Source organism: Schistocerca piceifrons, chromosome 11 (assembly GCF_021461385.2).
Source record: "Schistocerca piceifrons isolate TAMUIC-IGC-003096 chromosome 11, iqSchPice1.1, whole genome shotgun sequence".
In the NCBI taxonomy this organism is placed as follows: Eukaryota; Metazoa; Arthropoda; class Insecta; order Orthoptera; family Acrididae; genus Schistocerca; species Schistocerca piceifrons.
In genome coordinates this window covers 164,187,229-164,211,352 of record NC_060148.1, presented here as the reverse complement: position 1 = coordinate 164,211,352, position 24,124 = coordinate 164,187,229, and the positions used below count along the sequence as shown (strand labels likewise).

At 39.9% G+C, this 24,124-nt stretch overlaps 2 protein-coding genes and 2 non-coding genes across 16 annotated transcripts in view; 2 read left to right on the top strand and 2 right to left on the bottom strand.

The window, feature by feature from the left end:
• Positions 1-13,044, bottom strand: part of LOC124720035 (zinc finger protein ZFP2-like) — a 174,457-nt gene extending 161,413 nt beyond the window's left edge. The window contains exons 1-4 of one of the 6 annotated variants that reach the window (XM_047245287.1): positions 12,744-12,778; positions 12,609-12,666; positions 7,659-7,724; positions 3,073-3,135 (exon numbers count right to left, since the gene is read on the bottom strand). In XM_047245287.1, coding sequence (XP_047101243.1) covers positions 3,073-3,135; positions 7,659-7,706 — 111 coding nt within the window. In that variant the 5' untranslated portion in view covers positions 7,707-7,724; positions 12,609-12,666; positions 12,744-12,778. Of the gene's footprint in view, positions 1-3,072; positions 3,136-7,658; positions 7,725-11,318; positions 11,337-12,608; positions 12,667-12,743; positions 12,847-12,899 lie in introns of those variants that run through there. The other 5 variants (XM_047245290.1, XM_047245285.1, XM_047245286.1 and 2 more) reach the window with 5 other exon arrangements.
• Positions 6,746-6,820, bottom strand: Trnal-caa. Its single transcript has one exon. It is a non-coding gene; the product is annotated as a tRNA-Leu (tRNA).
• Trnas-cga lies at positions 7,040-7,114 on the top strand. The gene has a single exon. It is a non-coding gene; the product is annotated as a tRNA-Ser (tRNA).
• Positions 13,045-13,259: 215 nt separating the features above from the next.
• Positions 13,260-24,124, top strand: part of LOC124720259 (zinc finger protein 543-like) — a 140,657-nt gene continuing 129,792 nt past the window's right edge. For 4 of the 8 annotated variants that reach the window (XR_007006098.1, XM_047245580.1, XM_047245581.1 and 1 more), the window contains exon 1: positions 13,260-13,460. Coding sequence is in view for 1 of the 8 variants with exons in the window: in XM_047245580.1 (XP_047101536.1) it covers positions 13,458-13,460 (3 nt within the window). In the remaining 7 variants the exon portion in view is untranslated. Of the gene's footprint in view, positions 13,461-15,619; positions 15,659-24,124 lie in introns of all 8 variants that reach the window. The other 4 variants (XM_047245577.1, XM_047245579.1, XR_007006097.1 and 1 more) reach the window with 4 other exon arrangements.

Sequence of the window (24,124 nt, the reverse complement as noted above, 5' to 3'; positions counted from 1 at the left end):
CAATACCAGCGGTTGGCCTTCGGAATATCCAGTGCCCCGGCGATATTTCAGTGTTTTCTTGAGCACATCACGTCGACAATCCCCCACTGTATTAATTACCTGGACAACGTAATTGTCACAGGCCGCAGCACGAAGGAACACTTGCACAACCTTTGAACCCTCCTTCTCAAATTCAGGTCCGTGGGGCTGCGTTGCAACCTGCGTAAGTCGAACTTCTTCCAACCGTCCACTGAGAATGTGGGCTACATGATCTCTCGGCACGGCATCCAGCCGCTAGGAAGTTTGGTCCAAGGTATTGTCGACCTTCTGCGGCCCGCTTCACTGGAGTTACAAGCTTTTTTAGGCAAGATAGCCTATTACCACCGGTTCATTCCCAGGGCTTCCACCATAGCCCGCCCCCTGTACTGCCTTCTGCGCAAGGGTGTTCCTTTTGATTGATCGCCTGCATGCGAGCGAGCATTCACCTGGTTGAAGGGAGTCCTCACGTCAGAGCCTTGTTTGGATACTTTTGATCCCACTAAGCCATTGGTCCTGGCTACAGATGCTTTGCAGTATGGGGTGGGGGCCGTCCTGGCTCATCGCAATGCGGATGGCTCCAAGCAGCCACTGGCGTTTGCGTCTAAGACTCTTAGTCCCGTGCAGGCCCATTACTCCCAGGTGGAAAAAGAGTCTTTGGCCATTGTCTACGCTGTTACCAAGTTTCACCCTTTCTTGTATGGCACGAAGTTTCAGTTAATCACTGACCATAAGCCATTAATATCGTTATTTGGCCCCGCCTCTCAGATTCCGGATTGGGCGGCCCACAGACTGGAGCGCTGGGCCTTGTTCCTCTCTAAGTACCGTTATGACATTCATTTTCGCCCTACTGGAGAGCACGTCAATGCCGACACTCTTTCCTGTCTTCCGGTGGGCCCGGATCCTAAGTTTGATCGGGAGGAGATTATGTGTTTTCATTTGGATGTGGCATCCCGACAAGTGGTTGATGGCTTCCCGATCACTAGTTCTAGAATCGCCAGGGAAACAGAAGCTGACCCGTTCCTCCGGCAAGTAGTTCGCCTCGTTCAGCAGGGCTGGTCGTCCCGACCTCCAGGTTGGGACTTGGACCCTCTTCATAATTATTTTCTTCTGAGACCGCCTCTCAGTCTTGGAAAGAGTTCTCCTTCTGGCTACCGACGATACAGCTCCTTGCATGGTTGTTCCAGCCAGTTTATTACATGACGGGCACTGGGGTGTTTACCGTACTAAAACCTTGGCTCGCAGACATGTGTACTGGGCCGGTATTGACAGAGAAACTGAGCACTTGGTGGCCGCCTGTTCCCAGTGTGAGAGCCAACAGGCATTTCCCAGGTCAGTGTTCTCTTCATGGCCACCTGCAACCCAGGCATGGGAACGTGTTCACATAGATTTTGTGGGCCTGTTTCTCAATGCCTTCTGGCTCATTGTCATTGATGCTTATTCCCGATTTCCATAAGTGGTTCGCTGCTCCTCAACTACTCCCGAAGTTGCAATCCAAGCACAAGCAAAAATCTTTTCTGTGAAAGGTGTGCCAGTCAGCCTGGTATCGGACAATGGACCTCAGTTTATTTCGCAGACCTTCCAGGATTTTAGTAGGCGCCTCGGTATTCGGCACGTTTGTTCTCCCCCCTTTCATCCATAATCAAATGGGGAAGCCAAGCGCATGGTGCGCACATTTAAGACGCAGTTGAAAATGTATGTGCACTAATTTCCTGCGGAGGAGGCATTGACGTTTTTCCTGAAGGCATACCGGACCACACCAATGGGAGAACCCAGCCCTGCAGAGCTCCTCCACGGGTGCCAACCTAGGACTCTGCTGCACCTCCTCTGGCCTGGCCCTCGCCAGTCTTCGCAAAACAGGGCACCCTGCTTTACATTGGGTATGTCGGTCTGGGCACGTGGGTTTGGTCACAATCCATGATGGATACCGGTGGTGGTCCTGTGCTGCAATGGCCGCCGGTTCTATACCTTCCAGGCAGGGGACCAGGAGGTACGTTGTCACCAAAATCAGCTATGTCCATGTTTAGACACCCACCCTCCGACCCCTCGGGCGCCAGCTTCCCCATTGCCAACACCTGTGTTGTTTTCTCAGGGGATGCTACCGCCTCTCCCACCTGTGACTCCGCCACATTGCGAGGGTTCTCAGCCTTGGTGGCCTCCAGTAGCTCCAGTACCAGCATCGCCATCGTTAGAGATGCTCTGGTGAGAGCCGGCCCCCCTCGCAGGCCTGGTTTCTCAGGAGGCTGGTTCACCTGTGGTCGTCCCTTCCCCATCGTCCCCGCCACTGGGTCTTGCCCCTACAAACGTGGACCGGGATCTAGCATTCGACGGCTTGTCGCCCGTTCTGTCCCAGGCTCCGGTAGTGGGATGACGGGGGCCTCTACGTGTGGGTCACTTCCAAACGTATTCGGAGGTTCAGGCTCGAGGGTTGGCTGATCCCCCCCGATTTCAGCCTTCCAATGGACATGGAGGTAATCGTTACTGCACGACGGTCCACCTTCCGATGCAGTGGATCACAGTGGCTTCACCTCCCGAAGGAGGAGGAGTGCAGTAGCCACCAGAAAGATCGCAGGAGGCGCACACCAGCACAGTGTGTCACGGACAGTAGTTGCTGCAAGTAAAGTCCCGCACGCTAGAGGGCACGCAAGAATTCTGCCGCGTCCTCTGCCGGCAGAACACCAACTCAGGCAGCATGGACTGTGCCCAGCCAGTTCACATCGGGCATGCCTAGCAGACAGTTCCCGGTCTACACTAGGTGAAGTGCGCGGAAATGTGAGTCGTGTTACTACATAAACACTTAACTATCTCGAATATAATACTTTGATCAGAGAAATGTAAATTCTAAAAATGCTGTATTTTTCCTACTTTTCCTTATTTCCTACTAGGTACACATTATGTTTCTGTCAGCCTGCCATCCTTATGGCCAATACAGGGAAAAACAAGAAGTTTCTGTACAACTTCATCAGTTGTCCATCAAATTCTATTCACCAAAACTGTGCAACAGAATATCACAGTTTAATTTTATGTAGTCACACAGATTTTAAACATTAAATTTACCTCTTGATTCACATCCTCCTGCAATTCTTCCTTTATTTTCACACTGGATGGGTAAACCTGAACCTGTGGTGAAAATAAAAAATAACACTGTAAAGAGTGCAATGAAGCATTCATACAAAAGTTTAACAAGATTAATCACTTCATGTCTTTTGTTCTGACAAAGCAATTGTGCTGGTGCATAGTAAGTAAAATTTATTTAGTGATACTGGTGGTGAAATTATGTAAATAATCAATGACAACATATCTGAAAATTAATTAGGATTCTGCACTTCAGCCCTTTCCCTGTACTACTATTTTCAATCATATTTTATAACCGACATTTGCCGCTATGGAGCCATTTCACATACAACATCTATAAGGTGTTGGAATCGTCAATGCATTTTTACACACCTCTAGATAGTGATACACATACTGTTGCAGAATAGAAGAGGCACACAAAAGCAGTATCTAAACCTCATTTCTGTCATTATTCCCAGCAAGAGCAATAAGTGAAGATTGATGTATAAAAGGTAAGTTGATTATCAGCAAAAATTTCCTTTTAACTACTCACTTTGCAAGATGTATGGCAGATATAAATCACCATTCAAAAAATGAATGCCCTGAATATGGTCATGACAGTTCTCACATCAGGTTCATAAAAACAGAGACATATGATATAAATTCAAAGTAGAGAGACTGAAAATTGGAGGTTACTCATAACTAAACTGTTTTGTTTAGGCTAGCCTTACAGTGGATGAGGGTTTCAGTGTAATTCAACACATGCTTACTTGGCTAGGTAATCTATGCACACTACTAGACAATCAGGCTAGTTTCAGCAATGTGTCATTCTCAGTCACTGAAATAAATCTGCATTGTCACTGCTTCTACAGAAATTTTCAACATCAGTGATTTGGAGGAAGTGACATATCTGTTAGTGTGATAGGAAGTCTGGTTTCAATTTGACTTTTTTTTTGGAAAACATGAGCAAGAACAGAGAATCAATATTAACTTCAGTGTGTGTAATTCACAAGAACTTAAAAATGAAGTTATGATGGGATTACTTCAGTTACCAGCAGCACTTGCATTTTGTATGCATTACAGAAATGATAAATACAGCAACCACATAATATGATTTAATTCTTTGATAATATTAACATGGAAACAATAGCAATATACCTGAAGTTAGAAAATAAAAATGTGCTGGATAGAAGGCAATGCAAATATTTTGTAATTAAAACTGTAGCATGCTTTTGTCAATTAGTGTTAACATTGCCACAATGTCATTCTTATGCTTGTAAATGTAATCTTATGTTCATAGATGAAGCATAAAACATAATTCATGTCTTTCCAGATACGTTTGCATCAACTCATTTTTCCAAATATATGAGAACTGGACTTTCCTCTCATTTCACAGAGCAGCAGTAGTAAATCTAGTAGAATACATTTTCAAAGTCATTTGAAAGAGGCTTTCTGCTCAACATTCAGCAATACAAAGTGATAAAAATGAACATAATTTGCACAGACATGCAAAGGAAAACAGCATTTCGCAAATGCAATGACCAGTTTAGATAGGAAGTATACTAGAATAAAATGCTTTGTCAACAATGGAAGCAAGTATTATAATTGTAAAAACCAATTTCCAATTAATCTGCTAGATGTCACAAATCACAACTGTAGTTTCAAGGTAACATGTTACAGAAAGGGAGAAAATATGTAACCATCTTTCCAGAATGGGAATTGCCAACTAGGCATTCAGTATTATGACTTCTAAATGGAGACTGGCCAAAGAAATGCCAACGACTGCTGCAATAGTTGAGAGGATGGTTTACTATATAAAACATACAATGAGTGAAAAGAAACTTGTACTTATTCAATGCAGATGGCTTTCTCTGAATATAATCGTTAAACAGTTCTTGGAAGAACCTAGTAAATGTTCAGTCCATCAACTAAAGTGTCACATGATGTGAAAGATGACATTATGTGGCTTTTTAATGGATTCTGAGGTTAGTTACAAAGTTAATCAGACTTCAAACAAATTGGTTTTGATCCATTCTAGAATTTGGAAATATACAATTAATCTGTACAGACTATTACTTTAAGCTACAATTTAAGTTGTTTATGAAATTGTAATATGTTTATGTTTAAATATATTTACCAGAAAATATTCAACCCGTTAATCTCACCCAACTGGACTGACCCACGACATTATCAAAATGGGGGACATGAACCTCTGGCCAAAACACCAACTAGCCTACAATAAATGCTACAACAAGAACTATAATTATTTGCACGACATCTCATTTGCTGGCTCTGCCAACTCACTATCAAACTGTCATCTTTTAAACTAACGCAGTGCTCAGCCTATGGTACAGGTCAGTATGTGATGACAATAAAGATTTGTATTCACGTTCACTGACTTTGACAACTCACAATCAAACCACCACCTTACAATCTAACATGCAACTTGGACTATGTTGCATAGGTTCGTCATAGATGTTTTAGTGCTTCGAGAATTTCTGCATAAATTCTAGAACCGCTCATCCTCCTACGGTCTCTAAAACATGGTATTTTAAAAAATAATTGTGAGAGAATGTACAAACTTGCGACACGTTTGTGTGTGCAGGGTGGAAAGGAGTAATGAGCACAAGGTAGACAGCATCTACAAGTGTTTGCCACTCGTGCCACTGAAGTCGTATTGGAAGAACAAGGAGTGTTTATGTATCTTATGGTGCTTTATATCAGTGATTACTGTAATGACAAAAAAGAAGAACAGCTGAAAAATTGTTAATTATACTTCATGTATTGGACTCGCTAGAGGCAAGACATATTCATACATTATGTGGTCGTTAAGCCAAATATATTGCCGATGTATTTAAATGAGTCTAACACAAGACAAATCAGTTAACTTTTAATCATTTGAATATTAATGTGAAAAACGCTGAGTATGTTACTTAAGGAAGTTGAAATACATCATGACTGAACAAAAAGTATTATTCGAGTACAAAATTATTTCAAAAATAGAGAGAGAGTCTTGTAAATTTCTGCAAGCAGCATTGTTCTTTGGAGAAGAAGGTTTTGGAGATCGACGGAGCTGGCAATACAGAGAGGAAGATCGGCTGAGCAGATCAAGTCAGTCAACCGATGTGAGAGAGGTGTGAATTTTGCAATCCAACTTCACACCGCTTCTTATCGTCTCACGTCATTAAAATCTTCCATTCCACAAAAATATAAAACCAAAATAAATAATATTCACTTATATCTCTTTGTGCACATATGGTGTCTAACACTACTACATCAAGAGTCAAAGCCGAAGCTTAGTACCTACAGGATACACCCCTATTAATATATTTAATAAAATTTAGTATGAAACTTCCTGGCAGATTAAAACTGTGTGCCCGACTGAGACTCGAGCTCGGGACCTTTGCCTTTCGCGGGCAAGTGCTCTACCAACTGAGCTACCGAAGCACGACTCACGCCTGGTACTCACAGCTTTACTTCTGCCGGTACCTCGTCTCCTACCTTCCAAACTTTACAGAAGCTCTCCTGCGAACCTAGCAGAACTAGCACTCCTGAAAGAAAGGATATTGTGGAGACATGGCTTAGCCACAGCCTGGGGGATGTTTCCAGAATGAGATTTTCACTCTGCAGCGGAGTGTGCGCTGATATGAAACTTCCTGGCAGATTCAAAAACTGTGTGCCCGACCGAGACTCGAACTCGGGACCTTTGCCTTTTGCGGGCAAGTGCTCTACCAACTGAGCTACCGAAGCACGACTCACGCCCGGTACTCACAGCTTTACTTCTGCCAGTACCTCGTCTTTCCAGAATTCTGGAAACATCCCCCAGGCTGTGGCTAAGCCATGTCTCCACAATATCCTTTCTTTCAGGAGTGCTAGTTCTGCTAGGTTCGCAGGAGAGCTTCTGTAAAGTTTGGAAGGTAGGAGACGAGGTACTGGCAGAAGTAAAGCTGTGAGTACCGGGCGTGAGTCGTGCTTCGGTAGCTCAGTTGGTAGAGCACTTGCCCGCGAAAGGCAAAGATCCCGAGTTCGAGTCTCGGTCGGGCAAACTGAACCTACATATACATAGATAAACCACAAGCCACCTTACAGTACATGATGGAGTACCTTGTACCACTACTAGTCAATTCCTTTCCTGTTCCGCTCGCAAATAGAATGAGGGAAAAACAGCCTTCTATAAGCCTCCATATGAGCTCCAATTTCTCTTATTTTTCCAAGTGGTCCATATGTGATATGTATGTAGGTGACAGCAGAATCATTTGGCAGTCAGCTTCAAAAGCCAGTTCTCTAAATTTTCTCAATAGTGTTAGCAAAAAGAACTACCTCCTCTTCTCATGGGATTCCCATTTGAGATCACAAAACATCTTCGGAGTACTCGCATATTGATCAGATCTACTTGTAACAAATATACCAGCCGGCCTCTGAATTTCTTCAATGTCTCCCTTCAATCTCACTAATACATTAAAGTGCATTATTCATGTTTCCAGCAACATGTCAAGAACTGTGTTTATTCACATAGTATACTGCCTACAGAAATTAATGAAACAGCGGCAAAGGAAGTAAGTAACCATGGAATCTGGCTCAGTACATACCTCATCAATTTCTTCTTTTTCAAGCCAAACAGTTTTCGTGTCTCCCATGACGGCAGTAATACACCTCTGGAAGATAAAAAAGGAATCAACAACAGAAATAAATTTATCATAGATTATGAAGAGAGTCCAAAAACCGAAAGACAACCAATGAATTGTAAACTTCACGTTACGAAGAGTTTAATACATAGCATCAAAATGAAAGAACATCAAAATCTCATGCTGTTGAAAGAGATCACTTAAACTGGCGTTTTTAACACTGGCTTGTGATATACTACCATGTTGTGAGCAATACAGGACACACATCTTGCTCTTCAACATAAATTCTAACTGCAATAAGGTGCGCCATTGAAGCAGTTAATAGATTACGGTGCATTTACCAAAGAAAACCATTTGCTGTAGTCAACCTGTTTCACAGACAAAGAAAAAAGTTTACAATCGTGCTTGTAGTCTTCCACTAGCTCAATGCTTGCTTATTTATTTATTTTGGGAATACCTCAATGTACATGAACTCAAGCCAAGACGCTTATAATCATGTACTTAATAAAGTCAGGAGCAGAATAGAATTTGTACTTCTTAATCATATATGCTGCACATTACATCCTGAATCTGAAAACTGATGTATCATTCTACAATTTCTTTGTGGTATTACTTACATACAGACAGACAAGAACAAAATGAAAATATATTCTGGTCACCAGCCTTTGAATCACTTCTTCATCATACAATTTAATATGCACTTTAACAGAGTTGTTTGAGACTTTCTTTATAGCCATTCACAGTCCAGTGCCCCACGTTGAACTCTTTATATGTTCACTAAAGAAAAACATGCACACTGCAATCCACACACAGTACTCACAAACAGTTGAATCTTATAATCGGAATTCCAGGTTGGAAAAGATAGATTGCTACTTACCAAGAAGATGTCACATTAACTTGCAGACAGGCACAACTAAAAGACACTTCCATATTAGCTTACAGAAAAATCCTTCATCAGCCTGCTAGGTACTGTGTAAGTGCCTTTTTGTTGTGCCTATTTGCAACTTAATGTATCATCTTTGCAATAAGTAGCAACTTATATTTTCACTATACAGCTGACTCTTGATAATAAACAACATTTAATATCAGTTCTCTTACCAAACTGGTGATGTAACTTTCTTCTAACTACACATTCATAAGATTAACATCTGTTAAGCTCTGATATAAAATCCACATCTACATGTAATGCCTTTTGCCAGTGAAAATTACCATTACCTAGCAGCTCTTCCTGAACTGACCACAAACATGTTCCACTACACTTATACAAAATCTCCACTGCCAATTACTCACCCCCCCCCCCCCCCCTCAATCAACATCATTCCCCTATAGTTAACATACCCAGTACTAACTTCACTACAAAAAGAAAACCACCCAATTCACTTTGCAAACACACTAAAAAAACTGTAAAAATTAATGATAATGAAAATAATACGTAAGTAAAACAATCTCCCTGATGACCAATCTAGATCTCTCGTGCCAGGTCTTGTGTCAATTAGACCACCAAACTGCCACAAATACTGGCATCTGGTCCAAGATGCCAGGATTCTAGTCAACTACTTAATCTCTTTACACATGACATCTCATGTAGTCAGCAATCAAGCCAAAACCTTATGGTCGTCGTCATCATATCATCACCCAGACAAACCCGGAGTGTTTAACTTTTAAACATTTCCCTATTATCCCCCCCCCAAAAAAAAACGAAGCATCCAATTACACCCATCTGGTCTGACCCATGACATCATCAATATGGTGGAAACAACAATTCTCAACGTCTCCAATATGGTGCCTACGACGCCAGTAAATAAACACAACAAACACAAAAATACATATAAAAACGACAAAAACATCTCACTCGAAAAATATAATCAAACAAGGGGGCCAAGCATGGGAAACTGGGGGTTGTGGGTGGGCACAAACTAAATATTAACATATAAAACCACACACCAAGATCCCAAAACACACAAAAAGCAACAGAAAAAACAACATAAAATTCACACATTCCACTACACCCACAAAAACCGGTCACTTCCCTTCACCTATCTCAATCGCAATTCTTGATACTACAAAATAAAAACCAAGACTCAGACACTACCCTTGACCTACGCAGGTCAACTACAACTGAAGATACCAAAACACCCATGGCGAAACACATTGGAATCGAACATTTCCCTTGACCTATATAAGTCAACTACAACTGATGAAACGAAAACACACCCAACTAGACGACACACATTGGAATCGGACCCTTCCCTTCACTTATATAAGTCAACTACAACTGACGATACCAAAACACATACAGCTACGACGACAAACGTAGAAATTGAACATTTTCCTTCACCTATATAGGTCAACCAACTCATGATACCAAAATGCATCCACAACTACAAAAATTGGAATCAGATAATTGCCGTAAGCTGTATAGATCAACCACACCTACACCTGTCATAAATAAAACCGAATCCCCAACACTTGATAAATCCCACAAAACATCACAATTCACGAATAATAGACCCAAAAAGACATCTACTCATCACAAACAAATTCCAGCACTACACACTAGGTTAGCCACTGCACCACAAACATAGCCACAGCCACAGCCACCGCCACAGCCGCCTCCTCCCCCCCCCCCCCCACACAAAACCCAACTGAAAAAAACTCCCATCCACCCACAACCTACCAATTCCAACATCAACATCAACATCAACATCAACATCAAGCTCAACCCCCACCAACCTTCACCCTCCCCCCAGAAACAAAAATCCGCCAACAACTAAATACCACAAAATAAATGAAACTGAATCACACACTACAACTTAAAAACAACTGCAACAAAAGAGATTTTCTGCAACTTAATCGTAAAACTACCCCCCCCCCCCCCAACCCAATCCACCACATTACCCACAACCTCCCCCCCCCCCCCCCACCACCACCACATACAAAAACCCCTCAACTAACCACCGTTGGCCTGTACAGTTTACTAACTGCCCTCGGGGGGGAAAAAAAAACCGCAAGAAATGAAATACTCCCTCGGGACACTCTTCTGCCAGCAATACTATCTAAATGAGATTGCAAGTTAGAAGAGTGCCTATTCTCTCTCCCTATGACTGATTTAACTATCCCCCAAAACCCCTCTATAGTATTAGTACACACCCCAGGTTCATAATTTTTGAACTTTAAACTAAGATTTACAACTAAATGATCATAACCCCCCTTCCCCAAGCCCCCATGTGACAAAAAAGCAACTGACACTATAGTACTCTCCTCCCTTATATACTCTTCCGTTAACCCCACCAGTTCCCTCTTTGCACGCCCCTCGAAAACCCTGAAAACACAATCCACATAACCACCCCCCAAAATAACAGTCCCTCACACCCATAAACCAACCAGGGACTTACACCTCCCATACTTTCTCTTTCGAAACTGCGATTCACCTATCACGATGGGCACCCCCCCGGCCCACCCAAATTATATCTATATTTCACATATTCTGAACACACTTCACTACAAAAAGAAAACCAATCTAAAACCGTCCTCGCATTCACTCTAGTCTCATGCGCGAAAAAACTGATAGATGATCTATAACCAAAACAATAAGTCATCAAAATAATTCCTCTCCTGGCCAACCTAGACTTCTCGAACCAGGAACCGCATCTAATGGAGCACCAGTGGATATCCCTTCGGCACCTACACATATAACAGTCCCTGGTCCGTGATGCCGGAACTGTCACCAACATCATGTTCTCCCTACACACACTGCACTTGACAATTGCAGCCAGGAGTCCAAACATCAGAAGAAATTTTATGAAGGACATCATGTCCTCCCCCATCTCCGCAAGCAACCTCAAACTGTCATATCCATGCCTAACAAAAAAAAATTAATTAATTAATTAATTAAACGCATTACTGCATGACAAACAGCAAACCAACAACACCTATCACGATCACAGTCATGTAATTAAAAAAAAAAAAGATAACTTACTGAAACCAATTTCAGTTCTTCAATCACAGGCAATCCAAAATACTGTGACCAACAATGTTCAAATGAACCCAATACACCACATAACACTTGAACCATACACATACTCACCACCAGAGGACACTACCAACAGCAACAAGACAACATCTACAAACACAACCAACTCATAAACTACACTCTGCACTGTCATATCACACACCACAACACCTTACGTCACATGTCAAAACAGCCGGGTGGGTCGTACGCTTCCATTGACCCTCATTTCGTTGTTGGAACAATGTGCTGTTTAGCCAGTGAGTTATTTTGATTTGTTTATTTTTTTTAAGGATATGCATTTTTTGGTTTGCGTTGGGTATGATAGATGCCATGTTTGTTTTTTTTTTTAATGGTCGGAAAAGACACAAAAAGTTATGATCAAATCATATGGATGGAATCGAACACTTCCCTTGACCGGCAAATGTTTCGGACTGAATGGATTCTACAGCATTTTATTTCACACCGACCTAACTGATCACTGAAGTAACGTAATAACTGTGGGCACTTGAATCAGACGTAGGGAAGAACATGATACAACTGCTCATGTTACAGTCTGGAAGAGTAATACCTCGGATCAGAGCAACGTTTCTTTTCCCTGGTCATCCCCTCACAAACATTATTACATTACATTCAACGTGTGACTCAACATAACCACACCAATACAGTGAATGTGAGAACTTCATTGTCCATCTTTTCTCATCCATCATAAGATATTTAACAATGACTTTCACAAGAGATTACAGGGCACAGAAACTGGTTCAATCGGGGTAGTTTCTTTTATCGAGTCATGAAACATACATGTACAAACCAATCAGGTGGGGCAAAAATAGCATGTATTTAACAGGGTGCAATGCTGTTACGTTAACATTGCGTTATTCATAATTGATGTACAGTATACGTACACACTATGTATAAACTCATCGAAAATCGCGCTCAGTGATTTGTTGTGATAAACATAACCTGAAACAATAACAAGCAAAATTTACACTCTGAGCCAAATCATAATCAAAGCCCTCAGAAGCGATTGAATCACTAACACTTAAATGTGGGAAAACATCATATTCCAGTACACCCCGTAAAATAACAATAAATCAATACAATTGTCGTACACAGCATAACGTCACAACAAGTGATTAGCAAACAGCTGCACGATTGCAAATCGAACAAAATAAAACTAAAAGCAAAGCACTAACTTCGTCCTAAATATATTTTTTGTGCTGACATCATTCTTATTTGTAAATTCTAGTCCCTAATTTCTAACTCATTACCTGTGAGGCGTAAAATACGTTTATCTATCTAGCAATTGTTTGGCTAATCATACCAACAACGAAATTCTAATTTTCACACATAATGTTTAAAAGCCATTTCAGGGCCACTGTTCATTGAAAATACACAATTTGTAGAAATAAAAAATATAGCAATAAAAATTATTCGAGAGAAGCCTGTCACTCATTTAATGAAAATGATGATATGTAACGGGAAGTTTGCAGCCAAGTGTTCTGAGATGTTGGTAAAGCGTAACATCTCTGAATTATCAAGATACAATACGAAATGTTTTGATTTTTTGTTAATCTTTGGTGTTTACATGGTTCCACGAGATCTTCAGTTACAACTGTGAACTGTTTATGTTTAAATATAGGCGTAAGCAGTATGAGGCTGCCATTTTTGACGTAATATTATAATAGGGAAAAAAATGTGGGTGCGTATGCTTATGTTCCCGAGAGCAGGTTTGGAGAACTTCTTGTGGGTGCATGGTATGTTCAGAGTTAAGAAAGTGCCTGTATTTATTTTGTTGTATATAATAGTCAAAAATACGCAGATAACAGCTCAAATTATCACTTTATATGTAACACCCTTTTTTGACTTCTTTGTGGGATAAAACCATTTTACCTGCTTCGGCACTTCATTTTAATCGCTCAGTTCATTTGGTTACATGTGAAGCGATTTGTGTAAGACCTAATTTTAGGTTTACCATCAAAACTGAAGTCAGCTATAGGGAAACAGTGTACCGTTACGATAATGAACCTCCGGCCTACTTGAATGTGATTCATGCAAATGTTTTGCATATTGTCAAATGCAGTGTGATTCCATCTGCAAAGTTATGGACGTGGTCAGTCGATTTTCATCCCATAGAAATATAAATTGACGGAAAAATTGTATTCACAGTAGACTATGAAATGGAAAGGCATCTGTTGCATTTACACATCGAAACACGTTGCACTAAGTCTTCAAAGTGTTACAGAAGACAAATAAACAAAATGTTAACTTTTACAGTTTGCTCCTAGTGTACTGAATTTGTTGTATATTTCTCGTTAGTTGTTTACTGCTCTGCATGTGGTAGTACAGATTTCGGCTTAGTACAATAACAAAAAAATATTACAAATTAGTTACATGCAGATGAATAATTAATAACAAGTGCAACTAATTCAAAAATTAATGTAACCATTATTTATTCACATGTCTTTAAGAGTCACCATACACGATATAATGTTCTCTTTTGCATTCTCATTTGTTTGATAACTGAATCAGCATTTCCTCGTAATTTAGGAGATATTGAGCTAATAAAGATCAAAGAAGCTAAGGGTATTGAATGACGGATTGTGTCTACTTGCACCAGCTTCAACCCCTAACCTGATGATAATACGCCATTTGGTGTGTAATTTGAGTACAGTCACCATTGGAGAATTGCAATGATAATACAATACTTATTTTGCTTGTCTATGCTGGCAACTAGGTTTGATTGGAAAGGGGCAGTTTTAGTTTGGTGATGGGTTACTTAAGCAAAGTAATGTGAATACAAAATTTGAATTGTATTGAATGTAGATTTTGATGAGCGATTTATGTCCACAATTTTAGTGATGAGTGTAAAAGCAGATTTGGCAGGTTGAACATTTCCACCTTGGGCATATAATTCTCCCATAATGTGCTTTAGCCCTGTAGTCTGAAAGCATATTGCGGATTGACAAGAGATGCTTAAATCTTTACTATCTCCTGGTTTGTGTTTTTACGTACCCCTTTACTGCATAATGTGTATTATGAGAAATAGGTATGCATTAACTGATTTTGTAAATGTATTGGTTTTAGTTTTCTCCTTAATATCCTCAGCAATGCATTGTGTGTTTTTTGATTCCTGGTTGAGAATATTGTTTTGAGTTTTATTCTCAGTATGTGAGTAGTATAGTGGTGTTAGTATAGTAATTAGTAATGGTTTTCACGAAGTGCATAATTGATTTGTGCATGTACTCAGAGGACACATTTACAGTCCCCAGCTCCCAACTTAGATTTTTTTTAGCACTTTTTTTACCACTTCTGTAGTTTGAATATTGTGGCCATATTTTGTGCCCATGAACCACTAATAACGATCCCATATTAAGGACTGAGTGGGCATAGGAATAGTATATAACTAAGAGGCAGATGGTGTCATATACCAATGAGAGAACGCTAATGATGTAACACACAGACTGACTGAATTCTTGTTGCTAGTATGTTTGGTTGTGTATTCCATTTCAACTGACTGTCAGTAGTTGTTATTAAAAATATAGCACGTGGAAACATGTTTTGTTTGTATTTATTATTATTGTATACAATATATTTACATAGCCTTCGATATGTGTGGTTTTCATACATGATGCAATCGTGTGATGTGTTTTGTGCAGAAATTACCTGATAGAGAAATTTTACTGTAAAACGTTGGGTCAACAGACGCATCCGATTCCACTCATCTGCTTTGACCTATGGTGTGGTGTGTGACATCATTACGGTATGGAGTTTGTGAGTTGGTTGTGTTTGTAGATGTTGTGTTGTTGTATTTGATGGTGTCCCCTGGTGATGGATGTGGATGTGCTGAGTTTAACTTAAGGTATTGTGTTTATTTGAGTTTTGGTTGTCATTGTGCTATGTGGTTTTGATTTAGGTAGGTGGTGCGGTAACGTGGGTTGTGGAAGTGTATTCAGTGAGTAATTAAGGTACTTTATGTGTTTGGCTTTGTGTGTGTGTGTGTGTGTGTGTGTGTGTGTGTGTGTGTGTGTGTGTGTGTGTGTTATTTTGTGTTGTTGCATGTTGTATATTAATGGTAGGTCAGTTGTGTTTTGATTGATGCAGTGAATATGGCGCATTTCGTGTTTTGAGTTGTGGGGGGTTTGGTTCCACTTTTCAGAGTTGTGTGTGTTTGTTTTGTGGTATCGAAGAAGTGGTTGAGCTATATAGGGCAAGGAAAACTGTCTGATTCCTGTGGTTTTGTTGGTGTAGTGGAATGCTGTCAGTTAAATTGTTTTTGGATATTATTTGTTTTTGGATGAAGTGGTGGTTTTTTAATTGTTGTATATATGGCTTTTCCCCACCCTAAACTCCCAATTTTCCACAGTTGCCTGTTAGTTTCATTTTATTTTTGGAGTGCAGTGTTAACCTGTCATTTTTATTTTTGTTTGCATTTGTTGTCGTATCTGTAGTAATGTCATTGTTGTCATTTTGTATAAGTTGGGAGTAGCCGTTTCTGCCATATTGATGACGTCATGGAGCAAAGCAGACTTGTGGAATCGGATCCTTCGGTAATGCCGAAACTTTTGCCATAGTGATGTTTAGTTTGAGGGGCACTCAACTTTGTCAAAATTTTTACTCAATCCAATCTAGCCAATGTTACAAATGATGATGATAACAACACAAACACCCAGTCCCCAGGCAGAGAAAATCCCCAACTTGGCCGGGAATTGAACCCAGGACCCTGTGATCCAGAGGCAACAATGCTAGCCACTAGACGCCGAGCTGCAGACTTTTGCCATAGACGATTCAAAATGTACAATCACACTATGGTGTATTAATTTTGGGCTTTGGTCAAGTAATTGTATAGTTTAATGTTAATTTCCCGGCTATATTATGATGGTTTTTTGTGTCCATTCTTGAGTGACAGGTTTACGAGGGCCGTTCAGAAAGTAACCTCCGGTTGATTTAAAAAAATACACCAAGTTAAATAAAAATATTTTAATATATACATGTTACAACTACATCTTTGCACTATTTTTCTACATAGTCTCCATAGCAATTGAGGCACTTATTGTATCTCTTCACAAGCTTTGAAATTCCTTCTGCATAAAAATCACCCACTTGTGCCTGGAGCCAGCCTGTGACCGCATCTTTGAGCTCTTCGTCGTCACCAAACCGCTGTGACCCGAGCCATTTCTTCAAATGCATGAAGAGGTGATAATCACTTGGCGCCAGGTCTGGGCTGTAAGGTGGATGGTTGATAACGTCCCACTTGAAGGACTCAAGAAGGACCGTTGTTCTGCGAGCAGAGTGAGGACGGGCGTTATAGTGCAAAAAAACGATACCGGAAGTCAGCATACCACGGCGTTTGTTCTGTATAGCCCGTCGTAACTTTTTTATTGTTTCACAGTACACGTCTTGATTAATGGTCGTACCACGTTCCATGAATTCAACCAACAACACCCGTTTGGCATCCCAAAACACCGTTGCCATCAGTTTTCTGGCAGAAAAATCTTGCGAGGCTTTTCTTGGTTTGGTAGGCGAATTTGAATGTGCCCACATCTTTGATTGTTCTTTTGTCTCAGGGTTCACGTACTTAATCCAGGTTTCGTCACCGGTCACGATTCTGTTTAACAATGGTTCTCCTTCATCCTCATAACGTGACAGAAAGTCTAATGCAGAGGCCATTCTTTGAGTTTTGTGGTGGTCGGTAAGAATTTTGGGCACCCATCGTGCACAGAACTTACGGTAACCCAATCTTGCTGTCACTATCTCGTACAAGAGAGTCTTAGAAATCTGTGGAAAACCAGTAGACAACTCCGACATTGAGAAACGTCGATTTTCACGAACTTTTGCATCAACTGTCTGAACGAGTTCGTCAGTCACCAATGATGGTCTACCACTCCTCTCTTCATCATGAACGTTTTCTCGTCCACTTTTAAATAAACGTACACATTCACGGACAACTCCTTCACTCATAACTCTTGATCCGTACACGGCACAAAGCTCACGATGAATAGCTGCTGCAGAATATCCTTTGGCTGTAAAAAACCTTATGACAGCACGCACTTCACATTTGGCGGGGTTTTCTATTGCAGCACACATTTAAAACTGCCACAAAAACTAAACTAGCGCAGGTACGACGTTCACTCGACCACGACTTGATGCCGACTGACCTGTTGAGTGCGTGAACGCACAGATGGCGTCGCTACTCCCCCCACAACTCGCATTGTGACCAATCGGAGGTTACTTTCTGAACCGCCCTCGTATTTTCCGGATACAACTCTGATAGTGGGGTAGTAGTGTAGCAGTAATGCCTGTAAAATTAAATGTTCTTGTGATAATTGCATGCAGTAGGGGTGGAGCTGAAAGTAAACACTGAAGCTCATATTTGAGCGAATAAAATGGTATTTGCAATTTTTTTGCATGATCTTTTGTGGCTTCTTATGAGTTCTAATATGAAAATTGGTCTCAGCTACCATATTTTTCCAGTTAAGGCTATACTTTAAAATGTATTTTTTGTGATTTTAATGATGTATATTTCATTTGCTATTTTAGATACAAACAATTCAGCTGGCAGAATATAGCTGTACAGAGTGGTTGTGTGGGGTGGGTTCAGTAGTGGCTGTGTTATTGAAAGAGGTGTTTACTAAATGTTTAGGCAGCAAAAAGGATCATGTTATATATGTGTTATAGCAAAAATGCAGGAAAAGATGAAGTTGACTGTTTGATGAGCCTCAAGATTCATTTGTTTAAACAGACACTTTCATTTCTCCCCCCCCCCCCCCCTCCTCTGAAAATTTTTGTGTTGTCAGTAAGTGTTTTCGTTAAGAGTTCAGAGTGGTCTTTAGGTGATATCTGGGTTGCTTTAATGCTAATCTGATGATAGTCTACTTTTGGTCACATCGCTGATGTGTACAACGGGCAGTTTGCTAGACGAAAACTATGTTAGATGCTTTAAAGAGAAGTGCTGTAGGGAATATAAGGAAATGAATACACAATTCATATTAAATGGAGATGTGTTTCCATGTATATATTTGTGATAGAAAAAAACTAAATTCTAATAGTGATTCATTAGATTAAACCATTTTCTAGGAGAAAGGAGTAAAAACAGTTTTGTCATTGACTTGTGAAATCCGTGCATGCTATATTCTGATTCACATGTTTGACATATTTCTTCATTTGGCTTTAATTCGAAATACCTGTCAAGAAATGATATGTGTTTCAATTTTTCGTCAGGTCTTAAGTTATTTCCTTCCTTATTGGAACTTAATTTTAATGCCATCCAACTGTTGTGTTTGGAGATGGTGATTTATGTTGACAATAATGAAAATAAAGATTATTAAAATGAAGAGTGCTTGACACTACTGTAGCAAGTGAGAGGTGTGTGTCATAGTTTGATCATTATTGAAATCAAACAGTGGAAAACAGCTGCTGTTGTGGAATTAATGTTCATCTTCTTGAAATACCATCTCATTGCTTGATTTCAGTGTGTTACACATTAATAATACACTATGCTGAAAAGCTTGTCACCTTATACTTCAGAAGCTAGTACTTTTTATTGAACTGTGTTCTTTTTTTCATTCGTACTGTTCTGTGAATTGTGTCAAGAAGGAGAACGTTCGTGTATGTATAAAGAGCCAAGATATACATTAATAACTTGTTAGAGGTGTCATCTACTCAACCAGAACATTTATTTTTCAAAGATTTGATAATTTTCCTTATTTCAAAAAGAGGTTGTTAGATGAAACTTCTCTGATCAAAATTTTTCAAAACTGAGTCTTCCATGTACTGCCTGGCCTTTTCTTTTGAACTATTCTCACCAATTTTTTCTCATAGACTTAAGAAGTGATTGTTATATACATTGGCTACCTGTGCACTATTGGTTAACATGATCTCATTCTCTTTAACAGTAATACTACCTAACCCAGTAGTTGCTTTTCCTGCCTCTCTTCTAACAACATTTCATATTGATTTTATTTTATTGCTGGAGTTGTTAATTTCTTCTCTAACATACATATTTCTTGATTTCCTTACAACTTTTCTCAGTATGTTACAATAAGTTTTAGAGTGTAAAACTACTTCTGGATCTTTACTAGTTCTTGCTGTCTCAAACAGTTTTCTTTTTCTTTCTGAAGACACTTTAATACCTGTAGTAATCCAAGGTTTCTTTGAAAAGTTTGTGGTATTACATTTAGTAATTTTCTTTGGAAAACAATGTTCAAAGAGCGATATAAATTTATGCAGAAATATGCTGCATTTATCATTAGCATTTGGCTCATTATATACATCTTCCCAGTTTACATTTCCTAAACTTTCTCTGAAGTGATCTATAGATACCGGGTTGAGCACCCTCACACTTTTACTTAATGGATTCTGAAGTGTACATCCTGTTAGGTTTTGTAAGGTAAGCAGTTGTGCATCATGGTCAGATAATCCATTTACCACAGGGAAAGCATGTGTTTGTTCTACATCCTCTTGCTGTACAAATATGTTATCTATTGGAGTACTACTGTCTTGAGCTATACATGTAGGGAAATTGATCACTGATTCTAAGTAATATGCTGTTAACAACACTTCTAGTTCACTTTTCCTATCAGAATTGCTTAGAAAGTTAACATGGATATCACCACAGATTAATAACTTCTTCTTTTTGTCTGACAGACAGCATAATAGGGAGTCAAACTTTTTTATGAATAGCTCCCAATCTCCTAGTGGAGACCTGTACACAACATTATCTAGCTGAAATTCACATGCACAAACCTCAAAGTGCTGATCAACACAAAATTTGCTTACTTCAACAGTTCTGTATTTATACCCTTGTTTTATGAAAATGGCAACTCCTCTTTTATTCATACTAGATTTACAAGTGTAAGATGCTAAATTATACCCGTTTATTCTGACATTTTCCATCCCCACAGTTACATGGTGCTCAGACAGACAAAGTATATCAATCTCATTCTCATTTTTGAGATAATCTATACACATTATGAGCTCACCTACTTTATTTTTTATTCCCCTGATATTTTGGTGAAGTAAGTTGATACCACCCTTAGCTTTATCCCTATTTGCTTTTCTTCTATTTTCCTTGGTTGTTGTCTGCCTGGAATTTGGCTTTAACCTTAAAAAAAAACCTGTCTGCCTGGTCCCAGTAACCACAGGGATCAGCCCTCGTGTGACTGCGGCCCCCCTTACAGTATCTGCTAATAGAGAAGCTAACTTATCTTTCCCTTTCCTATTAAGATGCAGGCCATGTGTAGTGTAACCCCACCTACCAATAGCATCAACTGGAACAACACTCATGTGAGACTTTGCTGGTGTCTGGAGCATCCCGTTCAGTTCAGTGTTAACACACCTTACAGCAGTGTTTACCCAGGGCCGATCATGGTGCTGAAAGACCTTCACAAACCCCAAATTCGTGTGCCCAGTTTCTGCTCCTATTTTATCCATGTCACTCCTAATACTATATCTTGGTTTCATAGCCAGGCTGTTTCCTGCACCCCCAAATATAATTACCTGATCTTCCTTCTCAAAGTCCTTGCATAACTGGCCTAAGTTTTCTGTCACCTGGCTAAGGCTAACACTTGGTTTCACGAAACTTGTGACCTGGTACTCTGTCCCTAATTTCTCCTGAAGCTGTTGGCCCATACCCCTCCCATGACTGCTACCTATAAGCAGAATTTATCTTTTCCTATTCTGGTTTTATCCCGACCTGTCTTTTTTCTTTAAGCTAGTATTCTGCTTCAACCAACATTCAACTACATCTGAATGAGGCCCTTCCTCCACTACTTCAGATAGCATGCCAAACTTATTTAATAACTGAATTTCAGAAGTTTTATCAATGGTTTCCCTTTTTCATCCTTTACTTGCTACCTTTTCCCAGCGCCTAGAATCCTTTTCCTCCCTTGGCTTACATAATTCCAAATTTGTGATTTCTAATTCAGCCTTAAGGGCACAAATCTTGGCCTCCTGTTCAGTGATTTTTCTGCCCTTCTAGCCTCATTATCTAAACTAAACACTAATTTAAACAAACTTATAAACTTGCTTCAGAAACTTTTAATTAACTGCACAAATTCTGGATGAGAGACACAAATTAATTTAACTTTGAAGCACTAAGCATAGTCTACACTTGTACGAAATTTACACCCTAGTATGTAAACAAACTCGTGACTGCCAGCCTTTATGAAATACTTCCTTTGCGATGTTCAGAAAAGTGAAACCTTCAATAGATAGATTAGATAAGAAGTAAATGCACTAGTCTAAAATGCAATATTAACTAAATTAACTCTTATTTCAATATTAATTGCTTAACTTAGCGAGAGCTTCATACAAGCGCGTCTGCCTGGCTGCAGTACTGCAATAGACACAGATTGCTGCATGTTGATATAGGGTTTCCTGCTGCCAATCATGATTTTTCTTTACTTATTTTCTGGATGACATGTTTTGAGAAATAACTCCCATTGTCAAGGGCGTTTTTCATGTATTATGATATTTTTTGCATGATATTAGCAATATGTGAGCTGCTGCATTACTTTGGTACATTTGCTGTAATGTAGACCTGCATAGTTTTGGAATTACTAATTTGTCTTTGGTTTTAGATTGCTGTGAATTTGGTAATAACTTACAGATGTCTTGTTGTCTCATATACAGAAACTTGTACACATTGTGCATTGCCTACTCCATTGGTAATCCATGGTGTACTTCTGGTCTTCAGCCCAAAGACTGATGTGATGCAGCTCTCCATGCTAGCCTATCTTGCACAAGCCTGTTCATCTCTGCATAGTGACCACAACGTAACATCCATTTTAACCGCTTACTTTATCAAGTCTTGGCCTCTCTTTACAATTGTAACCCCCCCCCCCCCCCCCCCCCCCCCCCCACACACACACACACACACACACACACACACACACACTTCCCCCTGTTACCAGATTGACTGTTTCTTGATGCCTTAGTATGTGTCCTGTCAACCAATCTCTCATTTTAGTCAAGTTGTGGCACAAATTTCTTTTCAGCACATTCTCAAAGCCTCTAGTCTCTTGGTGTCCAAACTGTTTCTTATTCATGTTTCACATCTGTACAGGGCTGCACTCCAGACAAATAATTTCAGAAAAGACTTCCCAACACTTAAATTTGTATGAGGTTATTGGTAATGATTGAAGGGATTTCACAAATTTGCTGTAGCTGTATTATTTGACATATTGTCACAAGACTTTCGTAGAGAAACTTAAAAAGTTTTTCTAACATGTTACAAATGCTCTGCATGCCCCCCTTACTGATTGTGCACATATGAGGTGAATAATAAAGTTCTTCCCGTGTTCAGCACAACAGGTCCTTATTAATCTGTTCAAAAGCACTGATGATGCAAGCCCACAACATATAACATATGATGCACATGACTCATTCACAAACCTCATACAAAAAAAATCACTTGGTATTAGTTCGAAGATAGTGGAGGCCAAGACATGAGTTGGTGATCACCACCACCACCGATCCATGAATTTCCAATTGAACTCACAAACATCTTGATGGAAGTGGTGTGGAGCACCATTCCATTCGTAGATGTCGTCCACACTGTTTGCACTGTTTGTCAACTTAAGTGCGCTGTCTGCAAAAGTTCCCTGCATGTGCCCTACTCTTTCTTCATTCACTGCAGGTAGATCTATTGATTTCCTCTTGCAGAGGCATCCTGCACATACCATCACCAAATGAAATTGCTTCAGTCGTTTACAAAAACTTTGTATTTGATGTTAAGGAATTCCTCTTTTTTAGATATTCTTTTCTTGCTATTGCCAGCCTACAGTTTCAAACACCCCCGTTTAATTCCTTTACTGGATTTTGTGTAATTTATCGAAACCACCAAACAGTTAATTATTAAGATTATATGACCGTGTGCTTAATGGATGAAAGGTTATCGGTTTTTCTGCTGTGGTTTCGGGGGTATTTCAACTGAGTGCGGCTGTTCAGAGACTGGATAGTGGAATGATTGAAACTTTGTCTATTATTAAGGACCATAAAAGTTGCGATGTACAAACTGATATTATTTCCTACTAACACACAAATTCTGAGGCAGTTGCTACCTTCACCTTACATGTCTAATTACAGTTATATCTTTTTATTGGTTGCTGATTTTCAGTACTTCATCACATGCAATGCTGATGGTTAACATTCACAATGATCCTCACTGCAATCCATGGTTGTTGCTGGCCAACGCGGTTGACGCGAAATGTGTAATTCGGCACTTGTCACTTTCTGTTTCATATCGGTATTAGTGAGGGTCAACCCCATGACGATCAGGGGGACGTGCTCACTCGTCATACTCCGGTGAACTTTACCGTTTACAACTCACTCGACCATCATTCTTGCCTGTCTCTCCCTCACTACTGCTCACTCGACACTCCCCAGTACTACTGCTCACTCGACACTAGGTTCACTGCCT